The sequence below is a fragment of the Aspergillus welwitschiae genome (genome assembly GCF_003344945.1).
Source record: "Aspergillus welwitschiae strain CBS 139.54b unplaced genomic scaffold BDQ94scaffold_30, whole genome shotgun sequence".
Taxonomy (NCBI): Eukaryota; Fungi; Ascomycota; class Eurotiomycetes; order Eurotiales; family Aspergillaceae; genus Aspergillus; species Aspergillus welwitschiae.
In genome coordinates this window covers 354504-382297 of record NW_020798724.1, presented here as the reverse complement: position 1 = coordinate 382297, position 27794 = coordinate 354504, and the positions used below count along the sequence as shown (strand labels likewise).

Here is a 27794-nt window from a genome sequence, read left to right as displayed (position 1 = left end):
TTTCAAGCAACTGCTTACATAGTATTCACTGACATGACTGAGTGGGGATGGTGTTTTCCAACGCCATCCACAGAAGTCTAAGACTCTAACCCCGCCATGAGACCCCTCTTACAACTGCCTTTACGAATATACGAACAGAAACTACTTCATGTAAGGGTATTCGCTTAAATGTTCTCAGTCCTGCAACATCTACACCGGCTTACTCTGCCGACTCTGATTGGGCCTGAATAACGCTGTCCCCGATGTTTCTCCGCACTCGGCAAAGCCCCGCAGTCCGGGGCCAATTGAAGGGACTGTGGAGTGGAAACCAGGGGTATACCGATGCTATACTCCGCAGTATCTAGTCAATTTCACCGAACAAACGTTGAAATTTCACCGAGAAAGCGTAGGCCGGTGGGCCGATTTTTGGTCAAGGAGCAGCTATCCGCTCAATCCCGAATGAGGTCCGTGTTCGGACGATGTCAACAACACCCCACGCGGGGAATGATACATCGACGTTGGATAACCGCATTTCTTCAAAGACGCACCCCGGATTTGTAAGAAACACAACCGGGGCTGATTGCACAAGTACAATTGAGTCACTCGATAGCATATATGTGGACGGAAAGGGAGAGGAAATTCAAGTTCAAGAAACAGGAAGCCAGTGCGTGTTTACGGAAAATATGGGCCAGATACGAAGATGAGGCATTAAACTTCGATTCGGCGTCAAAACGTAGAAGTTTGTATATCTGGGCGCATTATTGCAGACCCCCACCCCATTGAACGACAGACTTGAGGAGTCCACTGGCGCACATATAAACCCGGTCATCCAATGTCTCAATCTTCAGAAATCATCTTCAGTCACAGCGCGATTTCTCAAAGGGCTCATTAGCAATGGCTCGTCTTTTGAAGGCCGTTACTGTTTGTGCGTTGGCGGGCATCGCTCATGCCTTCAACTATGACCAGCCTTACCGTGGTCAATACCATTTTTCACCCCAGAAGAACTGGATGAATGATCCCAATGGGCTTTTGTATCATAATGGAACCTACCATCTATTCTTCCAGTACAATCCTGGTGGTATCGAGTGGGGCAACATATCATGGGGGCATGCTACCAGTGAGGATCTCACCCACTGGGAGGAGCAGCCCGTTGCCCTTCTGGCCCGAGGATACGGCAGCGATGTCACCGAGATGTACTTCAGCGGAAGTGCTGTTGCCGATGTCAATAACACCAGTGGCTTCGGAAAGGACGGCAAGACGCCTCTAGTTGCCATGTATACTTCCTATGTACTTGCCCCATCACCGAACCATCTCCTGGAGTGCATATCACTAACAGTAATTTCATAGTACCCCGTTGCGCAGACATTGCCGAGTGGCCAAACCGTCCAAGAGGACCAGCAATCACAATCCATCGCCTACAGTCTTGATGACGGTCTAACATGGACGACATACGATGCCGCCAACCCAGTCATCCCCAACCCTCCCCAGCCCTACCAAGCTCAATACCAGAACTTCCGAGACCCCTTTGTGTTCTGGCACGACGAGTCCCATAAATGGGTTGTCGTTACAAGTATAGCCGAACTGCACAAGCTTGCAATCTATACATCTGACAACCTCAAAGACTGGAAGCTAGTGAGCGAATTCGGTCCTTACAACGCGCAAGGCGGCGTATGGGAGTGCCCCGGACTTTTCAAGCTACCCCTTGACGGGGGAAGCTCAACAAAATGGGTTATCACGAGCGGACTGAACCCCGGTGGTCCTCCAGGCACCGTCGGCTCTGGAACCCAGTACTTTGTGGGCGAGTTCGACGGAACCACATTCACACCTGACGCCGATACGGTATACCCGGGTAACTCAACCGCCAACTGGATGGACTGGGGCCCGGACTTCTATGCCGCGGCTGGCTACAACGGCCTCTCAATTAAAGACCACGTCCATATCGGCTGGATGAACAACTGGCAGTATGGTGCGAACATCCCCACCTACCCCTGGCGCAGCGCCATGGCCATTCCTCGCCACCTGGCTCTGAAGACCATCAACAACAAAACGACGCTAGTCCAGCAGCCCCAGGAAGCGTGGTCTTCCATCTCGAGCAAGCATCCGCTCTATTCGCGCACCTACAGTACCTTCTCTGAAGGTTCCACCAACGCAAGCACGACTGGAGAAACGTTCAGGGTAGATCTGAGCTTCTCTGCTACGTCGAAGGCCTCAACATTTGCAATCGCCCTCCGAGCCTCCGCCAACTTCACCGAGCAGACCCTTGCTGGCTACGACTTCGCCAAGCAGCAAATCTTCCTCGACCGGACCAAGTCAGGGGATGTGTCATTTGATAACACCTTCGCGAGCGTCTATCATGGACCCTTGGTGCCGGATAGCACTGGCATGGTGAGGTTGAGTATCTTCGTCGACAGGTCCAGCGTCGAGGTATTCGGAGGCCAAGGTGAGACGACTTTGACGGCTCAGATCTTTCCTAGCAATGATGCGGTTCACGCCCGCCTGGTGTCTACTGGTGGAGCTACTGAGGACGTCCGCGTTGATGTTCACAATATTACTTCGACGTGGAATTAACGTCTTGTTCCTACATGTGGTAGCATCTTGTGTCTGTTGGTTTTACTATTTGAGGTTAAGCGGTAGATATACTCTAAATCGAATTGATATTTCTTCCACATGGTCATTGAATAAACTAGTTACCTTGCATCAAGGTACCGGTGGCCATGACGTCAGCCGCAATCCCATATCGGGTAATGATCAGGATCCCGAGGCATGGCTGGTTCACGTGCCGGCTGCATGAGGTACAAGTCTATCCGTGAGGGGGCTGATTATAGAGTTACCTTTTGCTGTCAGCATCTGTTCTTTCATGTAAAAATCCTGAAATCGAAAGGCATTATTAAATATTTTCACACGCAATATGTCGGAGAACTACGGCGACTATCAAACTGACATCTATGGCCGAGGAGCATTGACAGGCGTCCTGCCTAATGTCACTACCGACCCTCGCTTACTTGAAAAACAGGCAAAGAAGGCCTTGGGCGCTCGTAGCTTCAACTATGTGGCTGGCGGTGCTGGAGAGAAGGCTACAATGGATAGCAATCGACTGGCTTTTCGACAATGGAAGCTGTGAGTTGAGTCGTTTCCGCCGCGATATTGCGATGTAGAGTCGGAAGACTGACGCGTATAACGCTTGATGAAATGAAAAGAATCCCGCGGATGCTGAAACCGGTTAGTAGACTTCAGTCGCTTTCCCAAGTCCCAGCGCTGACCAATGGTTGTGTCCGCGTAGATGAATGATCAGAACCTCGCGGTAAACCTTTTCGGCCAGCACTATCCAACCCCTCTTCTCATGGCGCCGGTCGGCGTCCAGTCTATATTTCATGATGATAAGGAGTCTGGCCTTGCAGAAGCTTGCGGGAATGTCGGGATCCCGTATATCCTGAGCACCGCGAGTAGCAGCTCGATTGAGGAGGTTGCACAGGCAAATGGAGACGGTAAAAGATGGTTCCAACTTTACTGGCCGCGCGACGATGATATTACGCTATCATTGCTGAAACGCGCCAAAGACAATGGGTTCTCCGTCCTGGTAGTTCCCTAGACACTTGGTCGCTCGCTTGGCGACCAGCGGACCTGGACAATGCCTACGTTCCGTTCATACGGGGCGTCGGCAACACACTCGGTTTCACGGATCCCGTGTTCCGTTCGAAATTTGAGAAGGAATCCGGTTCGACAGTAGAAGAGGACATCGTGGGGGCATCCAAGGCATGGATTTCCCAGGTATTCTATGGTCAGCCACATGCGTGGGAGCAAATTGCATTTTTGCGAAAGAATTGGGATGGTCCACTTGTGCTCAAGGGCATTCAGCATGTAGATGATGCGAAGCTTGCCCTTGAGGCCGGATGTGACGGTATTGTCGTTTCAAACCATGGAGGTATGTGGCAGCCACTCTCCAGCGAGGCTTCTCTGTATTAATATGTATACAGGTCGACAGGTTGATGGTGCGATCGGCTCCCTCGAAGTTCTCCCTGAGATAGTTGATGCTGTTGGTGGCAAGATGACAGTCCTGTTTGATTCAGGGGTTCGCACTGGAGCAGATATCATCAAAGCGCTTTGTCTGGGAGCGGATGCTGTCTTGGTTGGTAGGCCCGTGATCTATGGGTTGGCAATCGATGGAAAAAATGGGGCTGAAGCCGTGATGAAGGGACTTTTGGCGGATCTCTGGCAGACTATGAGTCTGTCAGGGATACGTACCGTGGCCGAGTGCACCCGCGACAAGATCAGAAAAGTTGTGTACCCTGGAGATGGGAAGGCAATGTTGTGACATGTAGCATATTATTGGCCGGCAACGTGAAGATGCCCAATTCAGGAGAAGATCTGATGACGGAGTTTGGGGAAGGAATGAGGGGAAACTGGAGCCTGTGGGGTAGCACCAAATCTTGAAACTTGTATACTTGCTTCGCGATAATGTATTCGCGTTGCGAGCTCCACACAGAGGAAGAAGAAACAACTACCAGTGTCTATAATGAGTTAGTCGCGTAGGGGTGGATTCTGCCCGAAGATGAAGCCGACGACCCAAGTTTTGTTGGGGCGATCCCGCAAAATCACATGCCGGCTCTCAACCGCAGCCCCTAATGAGTGGTTGATTATTCGTCGCCACCGGCTGCTGATCTACATTTCTGTCTGCCGGTCAACCACTGCAGGAACCAGACTTTGACTGCTACGTTCAACCGCTGATCTGGTCGGGCATCTCTTATCAGCCAGTATTCTTCGGATTTGTACCTCTACCTCTGTTCTCCGTCTCTGACTTGAGACCAGTGCCTCATGGCTGCACAACATCCGCCTAATGGAAACCAAGACAGTCTCAACCAATACCTGAGGCCCTGAGATGTCTAGATTCTTTGGCTTCGGGAGGGCGAAGAAGCAGGATGTCGAAGAACAAACGCAAGTAGATGTCCTCCGTGACAATGGCGCCGCTCATGTTCCTGCCACTTCGGGCTTACCTCTCCTCCCGCGTCCCCTGGCGTCCATGGTGTCGTTCATGACGCAGTCGACTTCCCTCTCTCTTCGGCTGGGGACGTTTGTTGGGGGTCTTGCGCTTGACAGTGCGAAAGCGACGACGTTAACAGGGCTCGAACTAAGTAGAGCTATGATCGAAGGCATACTGACTCGAGCTGGGCGTGACGTCGCTATCAGGTCCAGCGGAGAGCATGGCAAGGCAGAAGCAGAGTCTTTACTAGAACGAAGCGTGAGTTCTCACCTTGATACTAACCTCGCATCTTCTCAAGGCTAACCCAGCACCTAGTTGGCCATTTTGCACAAGACAGTCACGTCTGCATCATTCTTTGCAGCTGCGTCATTTAATCTTTCCTCAACCACGCTATCTTCTGCTGCCAACATGTCTCAGTCTCTTTTGTCTACCCTCGACGCTATCCTTGGCTCTACGGAGTCGTCGAGGGCGATTGCTGCCATCATTACTCTCATTAGGAGGGAATTCAGGAGTCCGCATGCCGACCTTGGCACTGACAAGATTGGCGTGGGCGATCTCCTCGTTGGATGTGTTGGGTTTGCACTCCTGCAACGCTGGGGAAGGACAAACACGCAAAGACACCTCCGCGCAAACAATGGGGAGGAAACAGTCTGGGATGTTGTTATCTTAGATAATGGGCTGAGGGCAGATGTTGTTGGTTCACACGAACTAGAAATGGCGACTATTTCTTATGATCAGCCACACGATAATATGAATCTCTCATCGTTCATATCGCCTGGAAATGATGAAGAGGTATTCGATGCTGTACGAAGACCTGCAAGTACGATCGATTCCGATGAATTCCCATACCTCTCGCTTCCTCCTGGAGATCAACATCAAGTGTCAGACGAAGACATCCGCTTATACATTATGAAGCAACTTCCCCAGGGTTGCCGTGCATCTATCAGGACGGATCTGGTCACAGCACGTACGATTACAGTGGAAGTTTACGACGACGCCACTGCACCAATCTCCCCACCACCAGGCACAATGATAGTCAAGGAGACTTTCGGTGATGAGCTCGATCATAGCCACACAAACAGATCACAGGTTCCTAAACATACTGTTGTATTCCGCACAGCTTTCAATAGTACCCGAAGCTCCGATGTGAGGCCTTCCAGATCTGATACGGCAGTGAATCGTGTTGACAGTGGTATGGAGGACCTAAGCGAGCATCAATTACTGGGAAATACTGGGGATGGGATTTCGAATGCCGACAACCCATCACATGGCATTCTTTGCGCAGACAGACACGTTGGTGTTGAGCCCAGTGTAAGGAAACCGCAACTCATCTCCCCGAAGAAGCAGGCAAATTACATGTCTAGGGACACTCATGAGAAGGCTACACTGTCGAAGCTCACCCCGAAGAAGAAACCTATATACTCGAACGAAAAAGATCCTAGTAAGGTCTCCGGGTCGGTTGTCGAAAAGCCAAAGACGCCTTCTTCGTCGGAGAACCTACGTCAGCGCGGAAAAGCACCAAAACATTCCAATCCCACAAAGAAGCTCGACAACTCATCGGTACCGCACAATCGCGGGTCTTCAGCATCCGTGGCAAATAGAGGCTTACCGAGGATACCATTGCAAGGACACCGAATGAAATCCGCCCCGACTCCTACATCATGCCCATCCCATGATACTAGCCACGGAAGAAATCCCAGAACAGACAACTATACGATACATGAGAAGAATAATGAGTCATTCATGGCACAGACGGATGCTTATACTCGGCAATCGCTGGACCTACGACCGGGAACACCAACTCCAAGGAGGGCTCACGTACGTAGCAGCAGCTCTATGTCCTTAACCAGGTCAGAAAGCGATGTGGCGATATCTCTGAACGACGATTCCCGACCGGGATCGCCTGTATTCTACCGGCAGTCTGGTTCATTTTCCCCAAGTCTATATTCGTTAGCAACTGCGGGCTCTGAAACATCACTTATCTTGGCTCACCGTGCGCGCAAAAGTGCATACGACGACATTGAAACAATTCGTGCGCTCAACCGGGACGGTACCGTGCCCGGCATTTTTCCGGAAAAGCACTTTGTGCACAACATCAGACGTTTCTGTCGCTTCTCTTCAGCTTCTTATGGTTCGAGCGCACTCAAAGTTATGGGTATCCCACGGACCACGCAGGTTCTTCCTTACCAAGAATCATACAGTCCCGAGCACAGCGAGTTCTCGGACCATGCAGGCCTACCAGCTTCTACAATTCTGTTATCATCCTATGTGGACCCTGCAGGTGGGACTAATGCTGCTGGGGAGACAGAGAGTGGCTTTCCTCTAGTCCATTACCTTTTCGTGGACCATGAGTCTAAGGCGGTAGTTCTTACCCTAAGAGGGACATGGGGCTTTGAAGACATCCTGACGGACATGACATGTGACTACGATGATCTCGAATGGCAAGGTAGAAGTTGGAAAGTCCACAAGGGTATGCATGCCTCTGCAAAACGGCTATTAATGGGTGGAAGCAGCAGAGTTATGATCACAATTCGGGCGGCCCTGGAGGAATTCCCGGATTATGGTGTGGTGTTCTGCGGTCACTCACTGGGAGGGGGCGTCGCTGCACTCCTGGCAACAATGATCTCAGAGCCAAACAACGATAGTTCCGGAACTTCATTCACTACTACCTCCTACCAATCTGCAAAAGGAAACCTGCGTCTGACTGGAGACAATGAGCGTCATAGCAGCGCAGCCCTTTCCCTTCCTCCTGGAAGACCGATACATGTCTATGCGTACGGCCCTCCCTCGACTATGTCCCCCTTCTTACGTCGTGCAACGCGCGGCCTGATAACAACAGTTGTCAATGGTCAAGATGTAGTGCCTAGTCTCTCACTAGGCATTTTGCATGACATGCACACGGCATCCCTAGCATTCAAAAGCGATGTCTCTAATGCCAAGTCTCACGTGCGGTTCCGCGTTTGGGAAGGCTTGAGGCAAAGTATAGTCAACAAATTCTACGTCAATGAACCGCCAATTCTTACACACGCCGGGAACGACGTCGGGGAAGATGCCTGGGCCTGGGATACTTTGAAGATGCTTAGAGACGAAATGCGTGCTCCAAAGCTGATGCCGCCGGGAGAGGTATTCGTGGTTGAGACGATGCGTGTGCTCCAGCGGAATGCTTTTACTTCAGAGATGGACAAGGATGGCTATCCATTGCTAGGTCGGCCCGCAACAAGAGTGCAATTGAAGTTTATTCGAGATACTGAAGCATTATTCGGAGAACTTAAGTTCGGCTCGGGCATGTTCAGCGACCATAATCCAGCGAGATACGAAGCGAGTCTCGCTGCTCTTGCGCGAGGTATTTTGGATGCATGATATATTCGCTTGGAATTTTGCTCATCTGGTTTAGCGGTCTATCTATTGGTGTATATTTTGGGCTTTGGCGCGATTTACTGGCACTTGGGATGAAATATCATATAAATTCATAGATTTCTGTCAGCTTCATACAACCTGCTCTCGAACGGTCATGCCGGTGCATTGTTGGTGGCATTGATTATCAATGTTTAGTACTCATGGTACTGGCAGTGTCACTTCGTAGATGGTAGAATGTACCAAGCCACCGTGAGACCATTGAACCACTTTGGTTCCATACAGTATTTGGTGTGCAAGCGTCCAAACATGATATCACGAACGAGTCTCGCCACGCAGGAATTGGGCGAGGGTGGTGAGCAGTATGACCCACTCTTCCTAGCCGAACCCAGCGACTTGGGACAGCCGCTTCTGCACAGCTCTGCTAGAAGCTCGTCGTCTATCGTCACCAAGCGCAGCGGGTGATCAATGCCGACGAAGCGAAGACCTCACATTTTTCTGTCCCCGGACGCGAGCATGTAGCTTTGGAAGGGGCTGCTCTTCCCTGGGCTAGCGAGCGAGGTGCATTACCGACACGACATAGCAGAGCCAACCAGCGCAGGGAGTTCAAAGGTGAAAGCGGCTTTCTGAAAAGAAGGCGGTGCAGATCCGCATCCTCTAAGAACACCACAATGAGCATCTAGACCGATTCCTTGACAGCCCGGTTTCATGAACCACCTACCTGCCCGCTTTACACCTGAACAGCTCAAGGAGAATTGCACCCCTTATTACTTATAATTCGGTGGCTCCCTCTTTGGCCCGTCCATATTCTTCAACTTCCTTTCCTCGATCTTCACGTCCAGGTCGCGGAGCTGCTTTTCGACGAGCTCCTTCTTCGATACCAGATTCTGTCGCATGCTTCGGAGGCCGTCGATTCGGTCATCAATGGTGACCTCTTGGGACTTTTTGGCTTGCTATATACCATGACCACCGTATCAGCGCTTATAATTTCCCATAGAACCAAATGTAAAAGCCAATAACCGCTAACGTAATGGCTGGAGAATATTACCTGAGTAACCTGTTGCCCGGTCTTAATGCCAGCACCGTAAAGCGACCCAGCAATAGTTATGACCGTGACAGCGCCCGTAAGGACAATCCGGCGAACCTTCTGATTCGATGCCATGAATGGTAACTTCTGAGAAAGAAAAAGAGATCACAAAAAGAACAACCGCCCAAGACTTGGCCTTCTCCGAAATTGAAATAGAAACAAAGTAGCAGCAACTCCGAAGCTCCGCGGCGGACCACTTGAAACTGCCACCCATCCCCGCCTAACCCAAAAGGGGTTAGATTGAGTGTATTTCCCTTTGTCCCGCCCATCGCGTCAAATCACGCGTGAGCCGCGTTTACTTTGGGGATTTGATAACCTTTATACTACCTTTGGGGTGTTCTTTATCTATCCATCTCTTGGAGTTTCATTCAGGACTCCGCCCGCTTGCATCGCCTTCGACCAGACCCCGTTCATCCTTCCGAAATCCATCCACTACCAATGTCGATGCGCTGGTGAGCTGATGTGTATGCGTTGTTGCGCGACTCGATTTATTCAAGATGTCTTCTCGGGGGTCGATCCCTCGCCGACGGCGCCGGTCTGATGACGGCGATCATGACGATGTGAGTGGTGTTAGTGAGAGAGCGTCTTCTAGGCCGATGAGGAGTTCGCGCACGTCGTCGCATCGCTCGGGGGATAGTAAACGGCTCCGATTAAGTACTGAGGAGCCTGATGTGGAGGATGCGGTGGTAGAGGTTGAAGAGGAAGTGGATGATCATCATTTGGGGTATCAGGGGTCAGAGGAACTGGGTGAGGGTTCAGACGAAGGCCAGGACACCCAGGATGAGGAGCTACAAGAGGAAGTGGTGGAAGACGGACAAGGCAGTGAGTCTACGAACAGCCAGGACGAAGATACAGAAGAATCTGAGGAGACAACCGATGGAAATTACGAGTCCGCAAGGGATGGGACCTTGAACGATAACGAGGCCCAAGCGGGAGCTGCAGAGGCGATAGGAACACTGGACGATGTATCACAAGAAGGGAACGATCAGGATCCTGAAGAGTCTGAAGGCAGCGGGAACGAAACGGAAAGATATCATCCTGCGAAGTCGACAGGCTCTAGGCTTTCGAACAAGAGCAACGCCGGTGCTGCAACTGCAGAGTCGACAGTGACCCGACATGCCTCGCAGAAGGGAATCACCCAGACGGGAAATGCTCATGAGGGTACTGAAGACGATCAAGATAGCGATAGTGCAGATTCAGAGAGCGCTGACCGTGACACCGATGAATACGTCGCGTCAAACGCAGCAGGGTCCGGTTCTAGCAAGCATCATAGCACCCAATCTGCGGGAACAGAATCGACTTTATCGCAGAGTGGCCTGCTTTACGGAGGGCCGCAGGAAGCGTATAAGCCAGGTGCTATTGTGCGTATCAGAGTGACGGATTTCGTAACCTACACGTCTGCGGAATTCTTCCCTGGCCCAAAGCTGAATATGGTTATTGGTCCGAATGGTACCGGAAAGAGTACCCTTGTCTGTGCGATATGTCTAGGTTTAGGATGGGGTCCACAGGTACGGTAATCTCTCGTATACAGTATAGCACGTGCCCTAACAGGTCTTCCATCTAGCATCTCGGACGTGCAAAAGACACCGGGGAGTTCGTCAAGCATGGCTGTAGAGAAGCTACGATCGAGATCGAGCTGGCCGGAAAGCCGGGTTCTCGGCACAACCCTGTCGTTTCTAGAACCATCAAGCGTGACGGCAATAAAAGCACGTTCACGATCAACGGGAAACAGGCTTCCCGCTCCCAGGTGCTGAAGCTAGCACAATCATTCTCTATCCAAATTGATAACCTGTGTCAATTCCTTCCCCAGGATAAAGTTGCCGAGTTCGCAGCTCTTACGCCGATTGAATTGCTCAATTCGACACAAAGAGCCGCCGCTGGCGAGGAGATGATCGAATGGCATGAGAACCTGAAGCGCTTGAGAGCGGAGCAGAAGAAACTGCAAGCGGACAACCAAGGTGACCGTGATCTATTGACAAACCTTGAGGATCGGCAAGAAATGCAGAGAGCCGACGTTGAGCGGATGCGCCAGAGGGCTCAGATTAAAAGGAAAATCGAAATGTTGGAGGTAGCACGCCCTGTCCTGCAGTACAAGCAGGGACATGAGAGATATAACACTATGAGAAGGGAAGTCAAAAGAATCGAGCGCGAACTGGCGCAGCTCAAGGGGGATCTTGAGCCTGCGTTGAGATCTGTCAATGCGAAGCAACAATATTGTCTCGAAACGGACGAGGTGATCAAGTATAAAACGCGTCGTCTAGAGGAAGCCGAGCGTGCGGCTTCCGACGCTGGCCGAACAATCGAACAATATGAGCGGGAGATAAAGGGATTTGACGATGAAATTAATGCCGAAAAAGAGGGCGGGCAAGGCTATAGACAAGAAGCGACTAAAATCCAGCAAATGATAAACAAACTCACACGTCAGTTGAATGAGAAACCGGATGACTTCGATGTGGAGTGGTATAACGAGCAAATAGTGAGTTTTATCAGATGACGTTCACTATCTCTGCTAATCCGTGAAACAGAGAGAAAAGCGACGGGAAATCAGGGAAATTGAGGAGAAGGCAGTCCAGATCAAAAGCGACCGACGACCACTTTTCGAGAGCTTGAATGTGAAAACCGATCAGATCAAGCAGGCGGAACGTCAGTTACAGAACCTGGAATCCCAGGCTGGACAGCAAGAGAACAAGCTTGGACGACTCTCCGCCGATTCCGTTCGCGCCTATCATTGGATCCAACAAAACCAAGACAAGTTTGAAAAGGAGGTCTTTGGGCCTCCGGTGGTTACATGCTCAGTCAAAGACCCAAAGTACGCCGACGCTGTGGAGTCCTTCTTGCAGCGCACAGATTTCATGGCCTTCACAACACAAACTCGGAATGACTTTAGGACGTTGCAGAGGATTCTCTGCGGCGAACAGAAGTTGACCGATATCAGTATTCGAACTTGTTCCACGCCACTAGATAGACTTCAGCCTTCTGCAGCTGAGGCTGACGAATTCCGCGAGTTTGGATTTGAGTGCTGGGCAAAGGATTGTCTCAGTGGGCCAGATCCAGTTCTGGCTATGCTCTGTAGCGAAAAGGGCCTGCACCAGATACCTATTAGTCATGCAGACATGGCAGACAATGATTTCGAACGCTTGAAAGCGGGTCGCTTAGTTTCCTGGGTTTCTGGAAGGATAAACTATACGGTTATGCGGCGAAGGGAATACGACGCAATTTCCTCCCGGCTTAGGCCTCTGAGGCCAGCCAGAGTCTGGACGTCGCAACCAGTGGATGCGTCAGAGAGACAAGCAGTCACACAGAAAATTCGTACATTGAAAGGCGAAGTGCAGGAAGTGCAAGAGCAGATAAACAGTGAAAAGGCCAGGCTGGAACAGCTCGGTCAGAAGCACACTGATCTCAAACAGGAGCAGGTATGTTGAGCTTATGCTGTCTTAAATATTTACTGTGCTAACGTGGGATCTTTGTGCAGAGCGAGCTCGAGCGGGAGAAGGGAGAAAAGCAGACAGCCCTGACACAATTCAGGGCGATTCCGGAGAGAATACGTAGGTGACACGTCGCTCTCTTCTCTGATCGAGTACTCTAACACACCAACAGGCCAACAAGAAGCGAGGCAGAAGGAAAACCAGAAAATGTTCGAACAGATGAGAACGCGAGTCGCCAAACTCCGTAGTGAGCAAGATCAGGCATCCCTTCGCAAGGCTGAAGCCGTCATTGAATATGCTGTAAGTTCACCAGGGGATAATTAAGAGTCCTGTTACTGACAGAAGATAGAACGCTGTTGAAAACTTCCAAAAACTTCACGAAGAGGTCATCAAGCTGAAAGTGCGGCATATCGAAGGTGTCTCAGACCTAGAAGTCTTGAAAGCTCGGAACGTCGAACACCGGCAGACGCTGGAAGCCAAGCACGATGAACTGAAAGAGGCGAACCAAGAAATCAAGAACATAGGCAAAACGGTCAAGAAGCTGCAAGAGGACGCCGTGAAAGTCGCCAACCTCTCACAACAACAGCCCGATCTAGCGGACCTATTACACACCATCAAGGATCAGACAATGGAGCAACTCGAGGCCGACATTGACTCCGAAAAGGCTCGTCTCGAACTCACCCACGGCGGAAACAGCAACGTGATCAAAGAATTCGAAGAACGTGGACGTCAGATCGACAAGCTGCGTGACAAACTCACCGACTTCCAGAAAAAGCTCGACGACTACAACCACGCCATCAACGAAATCCGCGGCCGGTGGGAACCCAAGCTCGACTCGATCATCAAGAGCATCAGCGACGCCTTCTCCGACTCGTTCGCCCGCATCGGCTGCGCCGGCCAAGTCACCCTGGACAAGGCCGAAGAGACTGGTCCGAACGGCGAACCAGGTGACAGCGATTTCGACCAATGGTCGATTCAAATCCACGTCAAATTCCGCGAACACGAAAACCTTTCCCTGCTGGATTCGCACCGCCAGTCCGGTGGTGAACGCGCCGTCAGCACCATCTTCTACCTCATGGCCCTCCAGTCTCTCTCCGCATCGCCCTTCCGCGTGGTCGACGAAATTAACCAGGGTATGGATCCCCGAAACGAGCGCATGGTCCACGGCCGTCTGGTCGATATAGCCTGCGCCCCGTCTGAAACCGGCGGCGGCGGCCAGTACTTCCTAATCACGCCCAAGCTGCTCAGCGGACTGGCTTACAAGCCAGGCATGCGCGTCCTCTGCATCTACAGTGGCGAGCACATGCCCGAGGATTACAACTCGATCGACTTCAAGGGAGCCATTGCCAAACGAAAGGCCGTGACAGTGAGGAGAACGACCATGGGACCTACTGCCAGTACAGGTAGGGTCAGTGTTCATGGTTGATGATGACGACCCAATAATGATGAGATTGCGATTACGGCCGTGAAGTGCTTACCCTTGACTCCTGATACCTTCCTTTCTCGAAGGTCTTCTCTATTCTTCAACTTCCCTATTCCTCCTTGTTCTCTTCCTCTATAACATACTATCCGGAAATATTCCCCTTTACGCGCAATTTCAATTGTTTTTTTCCTTCCGATTTGGAATACCGTGTCTCTGTTTTTGGTTACGATCGTCATGATACCTTTATTTTTCCCTTTCCCTTGTCCCGGGTGGCTGCGTCGATTTGTTTTCTTTCCGTTTGGGAGAATAGGCAAATATTATTGATTTGATTGATATGAAAGTAGTTTTAGTCAGTTAGCGAGCGGGGATTTGGCAGTGGTGGTGGCGGTGGCGGCGGTGTTGGAAGGAATTATACGCAGGTTTCCAATTATTCCCATTGCAGGTATGGATGAGTATGAGTATATAGATCGCTTGAATTTGAAATACCTATGTTTCTATAATACTAGTAGTCAATGAATCACAGAAAGGCGTGCTTTCAATTCTGTAAGTTATTTATCTATTTCTATTTCAGTTCTTAGTTTCCAGTCGTTCATGATGGTAATGATGGTGGAAATAAAGATTAAAGTGGTAAAGAAGACTTATCTTGCGTTGTCAAAGCGTTGACGAATTCCTCGGTGCTAGTGAGAAAGAAGTTGAAGGGACAGAAGAGTCAAGACGTGAGGGGTAGTAAAGTAGGGGAATGGAGGGAAGGATGATAATCTAGGTAGGAGGGAATATTATTTAGTTGAGTAGTCTAGAAGAAGCCTGTGTCATTCTGCTTCGTATGGCCTGAAGGAGAGCGGGTGGTGAGGACTTCTATACTTTATGGGATGAAAGAACAGGGGTACATTTGCAAGTTAGGTGGATGTGGAGGGGGTAGGAATGACAGTACGGAGTGGGGAGAACTTCCCAAGGTTCAGTGTCTCACGTTGTATCATAGGATAGTTGGCTAGTTGTCTACAATTACAATGAAGGGGGAAGGCTGGTTCTTCATCTTGAATGCGAGTCTATGCTCTTAATTGGTTTCTTCATACCAGAGTACAACAAAGCTGTTGTGCGTTTGTTATAATCGTATAGTAGGAACATCTCTTGTTCACAAGGTCATGTCACATCATAACAAAGGAAATGAGATGACACAAGGAAAAAAAGGAAAAAATAGGAAAAGATATAGGAAACACAGAAGAAAAGAAACAATTCAACCAGAGTTGAGACTCCGATTATCCCATGCCCAATGATTCTCCTCCCGACTCTTATGCTTTGCATTTCCCAGACCGAAAACCAGCGACGCCTGCTCCTTTTCACATGGACAGTAAAATATAAAAAAAAGGAAGAAGTCATCCAAATATACACAGGTGGAAGTGAAGAAAGAAAAAATGGGGATTCCCATCACGACACACCCAAGTCCCATGGATTCCCGGGTGCGTGAGGATCAGAAGAAGTGAATATAAAACATGCACAAAGGGTATCACTCAAAGAAGAAAACAGAGCAGATGGTCGCTGGGTTCAGGGAGGTTGGTTGTATGGAGTGGTATGGTCCTTTTTTCTTAATTTGGCGTATTGCTCTTTGGTTTGGTCGAGCTTTTTTTCTTGCCTTGACTGCCTTCGAGGCGCATCAAGGTGACCGGACACCCAGTGCCGGACTTTAAACCATGGCGGTTGCGACGGGCCGACCACTGTGGCAGCCACGCTCATGACGCTTCATGTTGCTGCGCACGCTGAAGGCCTTCCCACAACCGGCGTGGGTGCAGCGGAAGGGCTTCTCGCCCGTGTGGCTGTGAGAGTGGATGCGCAGGCTGGAGGGTCTCGAGAAGGCCTTGTGGCAGGTGCGGCAGATATAGCGATCATGGTTCTGCTGGTAGGGCGTGGTGCTGGAGGGAGGGAAGTAGTGGTGGTGCTGCCAGGCAGGGTTCACAGGGGAGATAATCTGTTGCGGTGCTGCTGGCGTCGGGAGAGGAGCGGCGGAAGTGGAGGGAGCCGTGCGTTGGTAGAACATGGCGGACGAGGCCGAAGGCTCAATGGGAGAGGAGTAGGAAGAGACGCTGGGAGCGGGAGAAGCGTAGGAAGCACTGGAGACACCCTGAACTGAACCCTGGCTGGAGATGGACGAGCGATCCGAGGGGCTAGGCAGAGCCATGGGCACTTGAGGGTAGGAGTCGGAGCGCTTGGGCGCAGCAGCATCGCTGGCAGCAGAGATGGAGGAGGCGGGGGAGTGTCCGGCGCTGTGGAAGCTAGAACCGGGGCGCAATGGGGGGGTGGGGGGCAAGGCGATTTGGGGGCCGTTGGCTTTGAGGTCATATGCTTGCGACTGTTGGCGGGAATCAAGGTCGCGCTGCAGAGGAGGGGTCATTCTAGTGCGCTCTGCAGGAATCTCTTGTCAGCATTGACTCCTTCGGTCTTCTCCGGACAATTTCCTAAGCATTGGGGGCCATACTTGCTGCATGCATAGCTGCGCCATCTGCGCCCTCGAGCAAGGTAGAGATGGAGGGAAGAGAGCACTTGGGGGACTGGTCCTCGACAGGCGGGGAGAGAGGAGGTTGCGGGGAGCGGGTGTAGGAGATCGGGACGGAGGGGAAGTAGGAGTCCGAGGTGTGTTCGATGGAGCGCTTGTAGGAAGTCATGGGAGGGCTGTATGAGGCTCTAGACTTCATGATGGGATCGGGTCCCGGGTGGGAGATGAGGCTGGCGAGATCCATGTTGAGTGTTGAGGTAGATAGGTAGGAAGGTAATAGGTGGGTGGTGATGGAGGTGAGGTGGTATAGAGGGAGGAGGGTAGTATATAGATGTATGTATGTATCTTAGGTTGGAACTCGAGTGGGAAGGTAAGAGGTAGCTTATAGCAAGAAGGAGGCTACCGAGGGTAGATATATAAAAGCGAGTTCGAGTCAAGAGGCAACGAAAGATGGATCCAATGGAATTGGAGGCAAGGTACAAGTGGGGGTGGGTTTGATGGGAACAGGGGGGGAGGATGGAGGAGGATGTGAACGGGGTTTATAGACCAAAGCGCGTGGATGGCAGAGGGGAAAAGAAGGAGAGACGATGATTGAGGGTGTGGAATAGTGGAGATATGCGAAAAGTGGGGAGCAAGGTTGACAGGAAAAATAATAAAATATAGAATAAAATAAAATGTAAAATAATCCAGAAAATAAAATAATAAAATAAAATAAAATAAAATCAAAATCAAAATCAGGGAGGATCAATCGACAGGCAGTTTAATTATAGCTGCCCGCTGGGGAGTATACTCCGGCCGTAGTGGTTCAACCGACGGGTGGGGAGCCCGAAGAGAGAAAAAAAGAAGAGACGAGGGAAAAAATAAAAGAGGCAGCCAGACAAGACAAGACACAGACAGCCAAAATACAGACTCACAGGAGGGAAAGAGAGCGGGCGAATCCGACGCAAATCGCTGGTTCCCAAATAATTACACTTTTTTTTATTTCCCTCCCCCCGTCTGATGAGGATCTCGTCTAGTAGGAGGGATGAACCTACTAACTTCCTTCTTCCTGCCACACAGCCGAACAGGTACGATATCCTCCGTTCTGGCTTGGTTTATCCTCATAATATTTTTCTAATTTCTTTTTTCTTTTCTCTTCTTCATCCCTCCAGTCCCAGCGGCATCTTGAATATTCCCGAGCCCGCAGTGGCCACATTTCTTGTAATTTTATTTTATTTTAATTTATTTTACTCGATTCGCTTCCACAAGGGCTGATACCTCCGTCCCAAAGCTTAATTAATGGGCTGTGGTCCCGGTACGGAGCACCACACGCGATGTCTTGCTCTTGGCGGGTAATTTACGTTTCCTTTTTGGAATTTTTATTTTTAATTTTTCCAATTTCTTTTTTGGATTTCCCTGTCTTCTAATTTACCGCTTTCGGATATCCGAAAAAGGCAAATTAGAAAAATTAAAATGAAAAAACACTTAACCGGGATGATTTGCCATTAGCTTTGCTATACCTTTTAGGTAGGCTCAACGAGAGCTAAAACAACGTGCGCCGCCTCCACCATTATTCCACACCCTTCGCTCCCCCCCCCAGGCCACCTTAACCCTGGGAATAGTGGATGGTTTTTCCATGGGAGCTGATGAGCACGGAAGTAAGATGATGGTAGATCAAGCTGAGACTGGGTAAAAGAGACGAGATGAGAGACAGTCGATCATCTTCTTTCTATCCCAAAGTGCTATACATAGACAAAGGAGAATTTTGTAGTAGTGAAAGTATGACGACAGGAAATCTTCCTCCACTTTGCTCTAGACCATTAAGCAGCAGTAGCAGTAGCAGTAGCAAGCATCACGAGCATGACTCTTCAAAAGTTACGAACAATGAGATCCCAACGGAGATCTACTCCTGAAAGAAGCAACGCGGCGGGAGGAGAAGGGGGTACGTAACTGCGTCGTACGAAGGGCACAGCAACCTCACAGGAACTGACTCTGACTCTGACTCTCTTGACCTGACTCTCACACTCCCACACACACACTCTCTCTCTCTGTCTCTCTCACTCAGAGATCGGCCGATGGAGCCAAAGCCAACGGTACTTTCGGGGCTCGGCTACAGTAAGTCTGGCGCTAGTGCAGATCCACGGACACCTTTCCTTTCTCCATCATGCGCGCCCTCCAGGAATCAAATCAGAGATCATCCTTCATCATGGGGACGGAGCCGACCACCATCCACACCACCCCCCTACTAGTCGACGACCCTAAGCAAAGAAATGGAAATCTCCGTCCGGTATCATGGTGGTAATCGAATCGAACTCTGGGCTGGACCTACTTTACCATCTGGCTTGCACTTACGCCAGCAGCCGATCTTTCTCTTCGGGGTGGAACCCCCAAGGCTCCGTCCTGGTTTTACCTGTCACAACGATCCCATGCCCCATAAACGGCTGATCGTTGCCGCACGATCACGCTGCTGCTGGCTGGCTGTTGCTGTTGCTGCTGGCTGCTTGCTGTTGCTGCTTGAGAACCTGATCTCATGTGGTTCCAGCTTGCTTCCAACCAGCTTTCATGGTTGTCCAGTCCTGTCTGTCCAATTCTGGGTCCTTCCCCCCTCTCTCCTCTGCTTTCCATACACGGCCCCCTCCCTCCTCCTTCTCCCCGTAGATCCTGTGTGTTCGGGGCCCTCGGTGGGCGAAACTCGGTGCCTAAGGTACCCCTCCCTCCTTCCCACTTGGCTGGTTCCCTCCCGGTACTTGTCCGTGACCCAACTGTGCAACCCTGGTCCAGCATGGCTCAGATCACCGGTTTGAGGGGAAGAGGGGGGAGGGGAAGAGGCAGACACACTTACATACACACAGAGGGGGAGGAAAGCAAAAGGAGAGAAGGAATCCAATCTATTCCCAGATCCCAACCCTGGTTGGTCTCAGTTTCCATCTCCGTTCTTTCCGTATTCTAGCGGTCGATTAAACATCCCTTTCTGGAAAGCAATCTGGAAAGGTGACCCTGATTCCATTCCATCCATCGTGTTCTTTCTTTAAATTAATTATTGTTACTACTCGAATCTATTTCTCCGGAGATCCTTTGGCACTGAGACAATGCGTGCGTGGTCCTGCAACACAGACCAGCACACTACCATAATAATAGAAAAGTTACTTTGATGGAAAAGACTCCATTGATAGCGTCACTACACTACTTACACAGACACCCCCTTAGTTTTTCTCCTAGACCACGGAGATGGGAATGGAGAAACGCCCATCGTGAGGGCCATGACTCGCTTGATTTCTGGGATGGGAAATGTCTCCGGGGATGGTCCAATCCCTTGGGGCCGGCCGGGCTGACGGAGTCGCGGCACGATGCGCGGATGGCATGGCAGCTCGCTCTTTTGGCCTGCTTGCTAAGCAAAAGGGGGCTCTAAGCCCAAGAGAGCTTAGATCTGGTCATCCAAGAAAGGAATCTCTGAACGATCCTCAGGTTAGCATCATCCTTTCGGTCGGTCGGGGGGCCAAGATGGTTTATTCTTATTTTCTTATTTCTTTTTCCTTTCTTTTTTTTTCGGTGATGAGGAATGCCGGAGATTATCATGGCAAATGACAGCCAACAAAAGCAATTTTCTTTACTGAAAAGAAAAAGAAAAGAAGAGGAAAAGGATGCCGCTGACTAACTACTAAGCCCAAGTCAGCTAGATTGATCCGATCCCAACCAACAAATGAAAGGGGGAGAAGAGCCCTTTCGGCTGATTATTGTTGTAAGATCATCTGGCCCCCAGGGTTAGTTTGTATAGACTACGGAGCTGTATCTATGTACGATGTAGATACATATCTCGGTTTACTCAATTTTAGTGATACTTTCTTTTTCTCTTTTTGTTGCTTCTTGGGGGCTGGTAAGGGTGTGTTGTCGGGCAGTGACCACTCACTAGAGCCATTTTGTTTTGCAGAACGGAGAAAAACAACTATCCAACGAGAATGACAGAAGCCGGCGACGGCTATGGAGAAAAATGCATCGTCCATGCAAGCGATAACTGACTGGCCCAGGCGTAACTCAAGGGATCCAGGGAAAACCTCCCCTGATTGATCAACCATGCTGCGGATGCTGCATGGTGCATGCATTTCACGGTGACTGGTCAATGACGTCGACCAGGACTGGGGTTGTTTGTGTGAGTGTGTGTGTGTGCCTAAGTCACCACCACTTTTCGCAAATATCATTTGAGACAATTGACTTTGTCTCAAAACCGGATATCTACGTACATGCACTTTTGCTTCTTTCTTACTCTGTCTGTCGTCCACATTCGGGCCGCATCAGTTTAGTTAGTGGGAACTGCACAGCGCATCATCATCATCATAATCGTCATCATCACCATCACCACCACCAACCATGATCAAAGGAAGGAAGGCTGACTGATGAGACTAATAACCACCGATATCAACTGCCGAAGTGGATAGAAGACTAGATGGCTGGATTTCTCTGCCAAAGGTGTCCGCATTCCTTCTCTTCGATTGGGATCGACCGTCAGATCACGACGTCTAAGCTAAAAAGCTTTACCTACGGGCGGTCCCAAGTCCAAAATAAGCATGGATAAACGAGACATTTCAAGAACAGAATCAAATATACTTTTGATTCTCGGGAGGTCCTCAAGGGCCTCGTAGCCGGAGCAGGGCGGGACACACACACTCACACACGAGACAGATGTACCTCGGCCGGGAGAGCTACAAAACGTATCCCGAAAAGGGTTATGGAGACGAAGGGGGGAAGGAACGGACGGACCTACTTCCACCTTACTAACTGTGATTTTAGTTGTTGATCATCCCGGTATTATTTCTGTGAACCGAGATCAGTCATCAGTCAGTTATGCGTTCTTCCCGTCGGGTGAATAGCTTCCGGCTGGCTGGCTGCTGTTCTTATGTCACGAATTTGGTTTCACAAGAATGATCGTGGTAGTCGTTAGGGAAGTATGAGTAGATCTACCACAGTAAGGTACTATGCTGTAGGTACAGCCAAGTAAAACTAAAATAAAATAAAATAAAATAAAAGTCTCTATTTTTGAGGCCATTTATTCATCAGCATCATCATCAGCATCATCATCATCACCATCTAAACAGGCCGCATCCCTGTCGCTGTCTCAAGCCTCAGTGAATGGCCTTGCCTTACACTTTACCTCTTTCTTGGTATTCTTCCGAACGAAGCTGATCAGCACAAATCACCCTTAGCGGCGGACCACACCGCCCACCACCCGATTACCGGAAGCGTACCTGAGCGATGCCAACGCGAGCGCCCCCATCGCCCGAAACGGTAATGTTCCCGGCCGTAGTACCGAGATGGCTTAGTGTAGTTTCTTTTTAATTTTTCTAGCGAAGGGGAAACGAAAGAAAGGAAACGCAACAATGGAATGGCACAGTCGATCAATCCCTTCCCTCTTCCCCCTCCTTGGCGACTTTAGCGGATCATCCATCCATTATACCAACCTGCCAACTAAAGTGACCTAACACCCAAAAAACAAACTGCCAACTGTCGGCGACGCCGAATTACATCATCCTTAGTCAAATCCACTTGGTATCTCCTTCCCCCGGATGCTGCAAGATAGATTAAATGATCGTCTGGGTTGTTTTGTGTGTAGATAGTTAGGTCATCCAGAACGGCTGACTACTCCATACGGAGATTGATTCATCCATGGATGGACAGAGAACTTATTTTACTCATAAAGCTACTAAGACAACACGATTAATGGAAGCGCAAGCGCTGACATACGCGTAAGTATTCTCCTCTACATATGGGACCCCAACCCGAACAGAAAAGAAAAAGAAAGAAAACCAAACCAAATCAAACCCACAATTAACTAATGATCAAAACCCGGTCCCAGTCAGTGATCCAGTCCCAGCAGTTCCATGTGCGAGCAGATTGATTGTTTCCCCAGCGGTCCCAAACTTTAATAAACGAGCCTGCCTTCAGGTTGTTCTTGTCTCGTGGAAGCGAAGCTGGTCCCTCCGTCCAATCATATTGTTTTGGTTGCTTTTGCCCCCCGAGTCCGTCTCTCTCTCCACTTAAGCGTCGGCTCTTGCGTAGTGAGCGAGCCATGCAGCCTATCTACTTAGTTAGGCCTACGGCCTACTACTCCCGTAGTGTGTGTTAGTTTAGATTATATTATCTTATATTATAGGGATAGTGAACTGCGATATTAATCTCCGGAGGAGGTCGGTCCAGACGGTCGGGATTTTCATCAATCTTGAATTGACTGGAGGATGGGTTGGTTGGGAGGCTCTACTATTTACTTGCTACCCTTGATAGTTGGTTACTATGGTATGGGTATGTTTCTTGCCGTCGTAGTCTACTACTAGTTAGTAGATGCATGGTAGATAGTAAGAATGATCCTCGGAACACCGGAACTATATCTGTCTCATCTGTCTTATGTGTCTCATCTTGACTCTGAACTCTGAGGCGAAACTGAGCCGCCACCACCACAAAGCGGGGGGGGAAGAGTAAGTAGTCTAGTATAGCATCCATTCCAATCCCGTCCGCGGCAAACACCCGGCAGTTCAGTTCAGTTCAGATCCTCGAAGCTTGCTTACAACTTCCCAGAAACCAAAAGAAAGTAGCAAGTCAGTAACCATGAGACATTTTCTCCCTTCCCCTCCCCTCCCCCGCCCTGAGGTTAAGTTTCACCTAACAAGGGTAAAAAAAGTATCTGAAACCCAATAATGATGAGAAACGCAGTTCAATTACAATGTAGTTCGCCAAGCAAACCCTCTTCCACAATACGTGGAACAACATATCGAAACACCAAAGTATCTACAGCATAAGCCAGCCGAATAGTTACTACGTATGTAGCTGGTTACTGATGTAGATCCACATCCACATCCCCCCTCGGAAGAGTCCCGCGGTGATCTTCATCCCCTCCCCCTCCCCTCACCCTCCCCTCAGGGCAGATCAGGCAATATATGGATGAAATGGCTATATACGCAAAGTGGAATATTACCTATTCAAGTAGGTGAGATGTAAGCACTAAGTTCCAGAACATACTACTACCTGTTTACTTACCGAACCGATGAGATGAGCGACCGAGAGACCCGGCACGCATACACACATACACCCACTTCAACTTACTCAACCCGACCGAAGAGGGACGGGCGAGCCGATGAACGAACCCACCACTTCACCCTACCCAAAGAGGAAATGAAAATGGAAATGGAAATGAAATGAATCAAGAGTGGGCGGTGCATACGTATTGGGTTACTTTATCTTTTCATATTTTGTACATAATGGGATTGATTGACAAGCTCGTCGCTCGAAAGCATAGACTCCATACTGGGACGGGGCCTTCAATTACGGAGTATGGTATACGACAGCCACCAGCAGCAGCCTCAATCAGATACGATGATTGATGATGATCCAAATGAATATCTATGGTAGATACGCCGTGAAGGTTATGGCTGTGCTAAAGGCAACTTAGATAGCCTTCGCTTAGCGGTGCGCCTGTCGGGAAAATCGCCCTGAGCTTAAACGAGCACATCATGACCGGAAAGGGATATTTCGACGAATACTGACTTGTTGGCTGTTGGGTCCCGACCCGACTGACCCGACCCGACCGACCGATCATGTTCTTGTTTCTTTCTAATTTCTTGGATGTTTGTGAGGCGAAGGGAAGGGGGTGAAAAAAGAGGGGGTAGGTAGGGGTAAACTGGGGAAGAGAAGTGGGAAATAATTGCGGTCGCATTCTTGAGTTACAGTGCAGATGTGCTTTTTGTGTGGTGTGAATTTGACTTCGTGGGATGCATCTCATTCTCGTTTCTTTTTACTTTTTCGAGGGGGCTTCCACGACATTACAACCCAATTTTAGGTTTGGCTTCGTGGTATGTGTGTGTAGGTTGGGTATCTAGGTATAACGGTGAGGGAATGAGATAGGTGTTTGTGCATTAGGGGATCTTGATGATCTTCTAGATAGTAGATGATAGTCTAAATTCACTTCGAAGGGAGTCTTTTCATTCTCTACTACCAGTATGAGGCTTCCGTTCTGTGTCCTCGAGTCGAGCATAATATTATGTATCACTTATAGACCAGAGGAATAACTAGTCTGAGTAATAGTGCAATCCATGGGCCCATTCCAGCCATTCCAGCCAGCTCGGCAAAGACGTGTGCCGGTTCCAGTTTCTAGACGACGGGGAGATTCCGAGATAAACTCTGGAATCTTGATAAAGATTGACAATGATGCGCACGCCGATCATCCAACGCTCTCCAACGCTCCAGCTTTGACCGCCTCAATAGTCGTCGGGAATCCTACCGCAAGTCGCTTAGGTGCGGGTATCGAAATAATATCCCCCTGACAAGATTAATAATAGCATCCACTCCCCCCGACCCGGAACAAATGCCGTCGGAGGAGCCCACTGCATTATTTACAGTCTATCCCCCCTACTACCTGCTGATTACTGCTTCTATTGATATGATCCCGGCTCAGGGTGGTATAATCCTCGGAGACTTTGCCGTTCTTGAGATCTGTGTCCGCGTTACTATTTTGGATCGCTTATCTTTTTGTCTTGTGTAGCATCAAATTATCGTGTGAATGTTGCACCGATGGTTTGGCATTTGTTAACTTAACTCTCTGTCTCTTTGCCGACAGAGACATACGTAACACACACGCGCCGAGGTGCCAAACAACCACGGCATCAGAAAAGTCAAGTTGCGCCTCTCGTGTCGATCCCATCTTGTTTTCCCCTTCCAAAGCAACCATGGACAAGCGGCACCACCCGCTTTCCAAGCCACCCTTGCTCAACCCATCAGCTCGTCTGTTTCATTTGTCGCGGTTCCCCGTCGAGGTCACAGTTTCGGTTCCGAAGGATAGGCGGGCGGCAAAGATGTGACGGTCGATCAAACTAAGGGAAGCGAAACCTTGTGCCGGTTTCAGCTCTCCCAGCCACGAGTGGGCGGATCGTCGCTTACTCGCTGCTGACTGTATTCTCTGTGTGCCTCAGGCAATGTTGAGCTTCAGCTTCAGCTCAACTCAACCTCGGCGTGACGCCGTCATGCCTTGCGTTCGTTGCTTTTGCGACCGTATTGTGTCCACCACTAACGAGCCATGACTAATAACATGGATCATTCATCCATCCCTCTTGGCCTTAGGTTGTCTTCTCTTTTGCTTTTTTGTAACTGCTTATTATTTCCCCTTCGTAATTCGTATCGATTTCTGCTTTTTCCACCGGTCGGGGGTTGCACAAGACGTGGCGGCTGTGCTTGACCACAAGACGGTTGATCTCCAGCACATCTGCAGACTGGCTTGCTTGGTGCGTGCCAACTTCCAAGAATCTGACGCATGGACGCCATTCTGCAGGACCATCTCGTCCCGCCCGGCCCCAGGAGAGAAGGGAACAGAGAGAGAGGGAGGCAATTAGCTTGCCCAGCTCGCTGGGAAAGAATCAGCCCATACACACTGGGCCTACCCTGGCGCCCCGCCGTACTACCACTCCTACGGAGTCCTACGACTTGATTGACCAAGGCTCCAGCTGACTTACAACATTCCATTCCATAATCCACAGTAATTGTTGCGCCGACATCTTATGAAGGATATTCCCTACATCCTGTAGGATGGGACAGACAAGATACAGGGCTTTCCCCTTGCTGGAAAAGGCAAGATCTAGAACCTAAACCCCCCTCCGGCACTTGATAGACTTGACAGATGTCACGATCGGGGGATCGCTAAGAGGTTTAGGCAAGGCTTGTGATTGGAGCTTAGAGCTATGGCCCGGCAAAAGGATTGCGGTGGCCTACTTTCTCTCAAGCAACCGGCAAAACGACGGGGTATCAACTTGTCTAGAACCAGCATCTTCCCCGAACGCCACGTTGGTTAGTCAAGGCGTCGAGCGCAGATCGTCATCAGGGAACTAAACTAGGGACACAGCCGTGGGTTCGTGGGGAACGAACGAACAGTGTTGTCGCAAGCGCGACCCCCCCAGGCCAGGCAGCCAGGCAGCCAGGGGTTCAAAATTCGTGCCACGCCTCATGGCAGTGGGACACGTCCTAACTGAAACCCGGAGTTAAGGAATGGGTTTAATACCGGACACCGATCTGGTTTTTTTCCCTTTCTTTCTTTGGGGGAGTCGGGATGAAGCGCTGTTTTTTCCTTTTTTTACTTTACTTGCTGCAGGGTAAGGGGGTTGGTGAGAGAATGATGTGTGTGTGATGACGCCTCATTCATTATTATCTGGAGGCTGTGTGGTTCAAGTCGCCTATGTAAGTTTGGCGCTGGTTGTGCGTGACTTGACGATGTGTGCGCGCGCAGGTGATGCAAACACCTTTTTTTGCGAGCTAGAAACGAGAGTAGGCCTCCCGTTCGGCCGTGTTGGGCTTAGCATCCCACTATTTTTTTCCTTTCTCATATTCTCTGTTTTACCTCTCTTTCATTCCCTTCCATCCTCCATTTCATGGAAGGACCTCTCAATTCGGCCCCTGAACAAAGATGCCGACCGACCGACCGACCGCCTAACTAACTAGTAAATTAACAAAAAAAAATCCCCCTTCCTTTTCGCTAAGAACTGCTGGAGCGGGCGTCGGACACTCCAAACCCAACTGGGACTAGAGGCGGTCCTAGCGGCCTCCCTGGAGTCTGGACCCTGGTCATTTCACGTGGCAGACGTCGGCTCCGCCTGCAGCTGCGGTCGGCCCTTCCCGAGTTTGGCACCAAAGCCGATGCACTATCGTGACGCTTGCCTTTTGACAAGCCGCTTGGTATCTTACTAGCGTGATATCCTTACCGTAAAATACCATGCTAGTGTTGATCCTGGTTTTACCGAGATACTACCTTTCCATTAATCCGACCTTTCTTTTCTTTTCTTGGTCTTAGCAAGAAGGCGAAAAAAGGAACGATGATGGATGGTGTGGGATGATGTGTTTGAGTTAAAGTTGCTAGCTAGCTAGCTAGTCAACTTACAGGGGGGAGGCGCTGCCAGGAGATATCTTACACTTTAGCTTCTAAGTAGGTAGCTTGCGTAATAATGTGTGTGTGTGATACGCGTGATTTTCACATGGCAGTCACTCACTCACTCACTGCTGCAATGACGGCGACAAATAGGAAGAGACTCATGACGAGAGAGGGCTGCCCAAGACGG

The 27794-nt window shown here is 49.9% G+C and overlaps 9 protein-coding genes across 9 annotated transcripts; 6 read left to right on the top strand and 3 right to left on the bottom strand.

Moving 5' to 3' along the window:
- Positions 1 to 778: 778 nt before the first annotated feature.
- BDQ94DRAFT_76279 (glycoside hydrolase family 32 protein) lies at positions 779 to 2717 on the top strand. Its single transcript, XM_026776476.1, has 3 exons — positions 779 to 1266; positions 1327 to 1549; positions 1601 to 2717. Exons 1-3 carry the CDS (start codon positions 874 to 876, stop codon positions 2545 to 2547), a joined length of 1563 nt encoding a protein of 520 aa, XP_026623446.1. The 5' UTR covers positions 779 to 873; the 3' UTR covers positions 2548 to 2717.
- Positions 2718 to 2887: 170 nt separating this feature from the next.
- On the top strand, positions 2888 to 4291 carry BDQ94DRAFT_161438 (FMN-dependent alpha-hydroxy acid dehydrogenase; the record flags this gene model as incomplete). The annotated part of the gene is made up of 5 exons (XM_026769385.1): positions 2888 to 3096; position 3135; positions 3260 to 3474; positions 3561 to 3901; positions 3954 to 4291. 5 exons carry the CDS (start codon positions 2888 to 2890, stop codon positions 4289 to 4291), a joined length of 1104 nt encoding a protein of 367 aa, XP_026623445.1.
- A 369-nt stretch (positions 4292 to 4660) lies between these two features.
- On the top strand, positions 4661 to 8414 carry BDQ94DRAFT_149017 (lipase family protein). The gene is made up of 2 exons (XM_026767299.1): positions 4661 to 5215; positions 5273 to 8414. The coding sequence occupies exons 1-2, from the start codon at positions 4856 to 4858 to the stop codon at positions 8315 to 8317; spliced, it is 3405 nt and encodes a 1134-aa protein (XP_026623444.1). The 5' UTR covers positions 4661 to 4855; the 3' UTR covers positions 8318 to 8414.
- BDQ94DRAFT_149014 (uncharacterized protein) lies at positions 8415 to 9653 on the bottom strand. Its single transcript, XM_026767298.1, has 3 exons — positions 9360 to 9653; positions 9033 to 9264; positions 8415 to 8968 (listed from the first exon to the last, which is right to left on the bottom strand). The coding sequence occupies exons 1-2, from the start codon at positions 9471 to 9473 to the stop codon at positions 9079 to 9081; spliced, it is 300 nt and encodes a 99-aa protein (XP_026623443.1). The 5' UTR covers positions 9474 to 9653; the 3' UTR covers positions 8415 to 8968; positions 9033 to 9078.
- A 78-nt stretch (positions 9654 to 9731) lies between these two features.
- Positions 9732 to 10956, top strand: BDQ94DRAFT_149012 (DNA repair ATPase SMC5). The gene has a single exon (XM_026767297.1). The coding sequence runs from the start codon at positions 9896 to 9898 to the stop codon at positions 10913 to 10915; it is 1020 nt and encodes a 339-aa protein (XP_026623442.1). The 5' UTR covers positions 9732 to 9895; the 3' UTR covers positions 10916 to 10956.
- A 1674-nt stretch (positions 10957 to 12630) lies between these two features.
- BDQ94DRAFT_149011 (uncharacterized protein) lies at positions 12631 to 13981 on the bottom strand. The gene is made up of 3 exons (XM_026767296.1): positions 12996 to 13981; positions 12871 to 12943; positions 12631 to 12811 (listed from the first exon to the last, which is right to left on the bottom strand). The coding sequence occupies exon 1, from the start codon at positions 13436 to 13438 to the stop codon at positions 13199 to 13201; it is 240 nt and encodes a 79-aa protein (XP_026623441.1). The 5' UTR covers positions 13439 to 13981; the 3' UTR covers positions 12631 to 12811; positions 12871 to 12943; positions 12996 to 13198.
- Positions 13982 to 15208: 1227 nt separating this feature from the next.
- Positions 15209 to 17494, bottom strand: BDQ94DRAFT_149009 (C2H2-type zinc finger protein). The gene is made up of 2 exons (XM_026767295.1): positions 16717 to 17494; positions 15209 to 16643 (listed from the first exon to the last, which is right to left on the bottom strand). The coding sequence occupies exons 1-2, from the start codon at positions 16976 to 16978 to the stop codon at positions 15928 to 15930; spliced, it is 978 nt and encodes a 325-aa protein (XP_026623440.1). The 5' UTR covers positions 16979 to 17494; the 3' UTR covers positions 15209 to 15927.
- A 1311-nt stretch (positions 17495 to 18805) lies between these two features.
- On the top strand, positions 18806 to 19759 carry BDQ94DRAFT_76215 (uncharacterized protein). Its single transcript, XM_026776475.1, has one exon. It carries the CDS (start codon positions 18984 to 18986, stop codon positions 19515 to 19517), a length of 534 nt encoding a protein of 177 aa, XP_026623439.1. The 5' UTR covers positions 18806 to 18983; the 3' UTR covers positions 19518 to 19759.
- A 3854-nt stretch (positions 19760 to 23613) lies between these two features.
- BDQ94DRAFT_149005 (uncharacterized protein) lies at positions 23614 to 24356 on the top strand (the record flags this gene model as incomplete). Its single annotated transcript, XM_026767294.1, has 2 exons — positions 23614 to 23693; positions 23749 to 24356. A coding segment is annotated over exon 2 (182 nt), but the record flags the coding sequence as incomplete, so codon positions are not given.
- Between the last annotated feature and the right edge of the window lie 3438 nt (positions 24357 to 27794).

Excerpts from the sequence above, each read along its gene's own strand:
- BDQ94DRAFT_76279 (XM_026776476.1), top strand. The coding sequence starts at position 874 with ATGGCTCGTCTTTTGAAGGCCGTTACTGTTTGTGCGTTGGCGGGCATC. Across the intron at positions 1,267-1,326 it reads TTGCCATGTATACTTCCTAT|TACCCCGTTGCGCAGACATT; the intron begins GTACTTGCCCCA and ends GTAATTTCATAG. Across the intron at positions 1,550-1,600 it reads TAAATGGGTTGTCGTTACAA|ACTGGAAGCTAGTGAGCGAA; the intron begins GTATAGCCGAAC and ends ACAACCTCAAAG.
- BDQ94DRAFT_149017 (XM_026767299.1), top strand. The coding sequence starts at position 4,856 with ATGTCTAGATTCTTTGGCTTCGGGAGGGCGAAGAAGCAGGATGTCGAA. Across the intron at positions 5,216-5,272 it reads AGTCTTTACTAGAACGAAGC|TTGGCCATTTTGCACAAGAC; the intron begins GTGAGTTCTCAC and ends CCCAGCACCTAG.
- BDQ94DRAFT_149014 (XM_026767298.1), bottom strand. The coding sequence starts at position 9,473 with ATGGCATCGAATCAGAAGGTTCGCCGGATTGTCCTTACGGGCGCTGTC. Across the intron at positions 9,265-9,359 it reads CCGGGCAACAGGTTACTCAG|CAAGCCAAAAAGTCCCAAGA; the intron begins GTAATATTCTCC and ends CATGGTATATAG.
- BDQ94DRAFT_149012 (XM_026767297.1), top strand. The coding sequence starts at position 9,896 with ATGTCTTCTCGGGGGTCGATCCCTCGCCGACGGCGCCGGTCTGATGAC.
- BDQ94DRAFT_149011 (XM_026767296.1), bottom strand. The coding sequence starts at position 13,438 with ATGGTGTGTAATAGGTCCGCTAGATCGGGCTGTTGTTGTGAGAGGTTG.
- BDQ94DRAFT_149009 (XM_026767295.1), bottom strand. The coding sequence starts at position 16,978 with ATGGATCTCGCCAGCCTCATCTCCCACCCGGGACCCGATCCCATCATG. Across the intron at positions 16,644-16,716 it reads CGCAGCTATGCATGCAGCAA|AGCGCACTAGAATGACCCCT; the intron begins GTATGGCCCCCA and ends AGATTCCTGCAG.
- BDQ94DRAFT_76215 (XM_026776475.1), top strand. The coding sequence starts at position 18,984 with ATGGAAATCTCCGTCCGGTATCATGGTGGTAATCGAATCGAACTCTGG.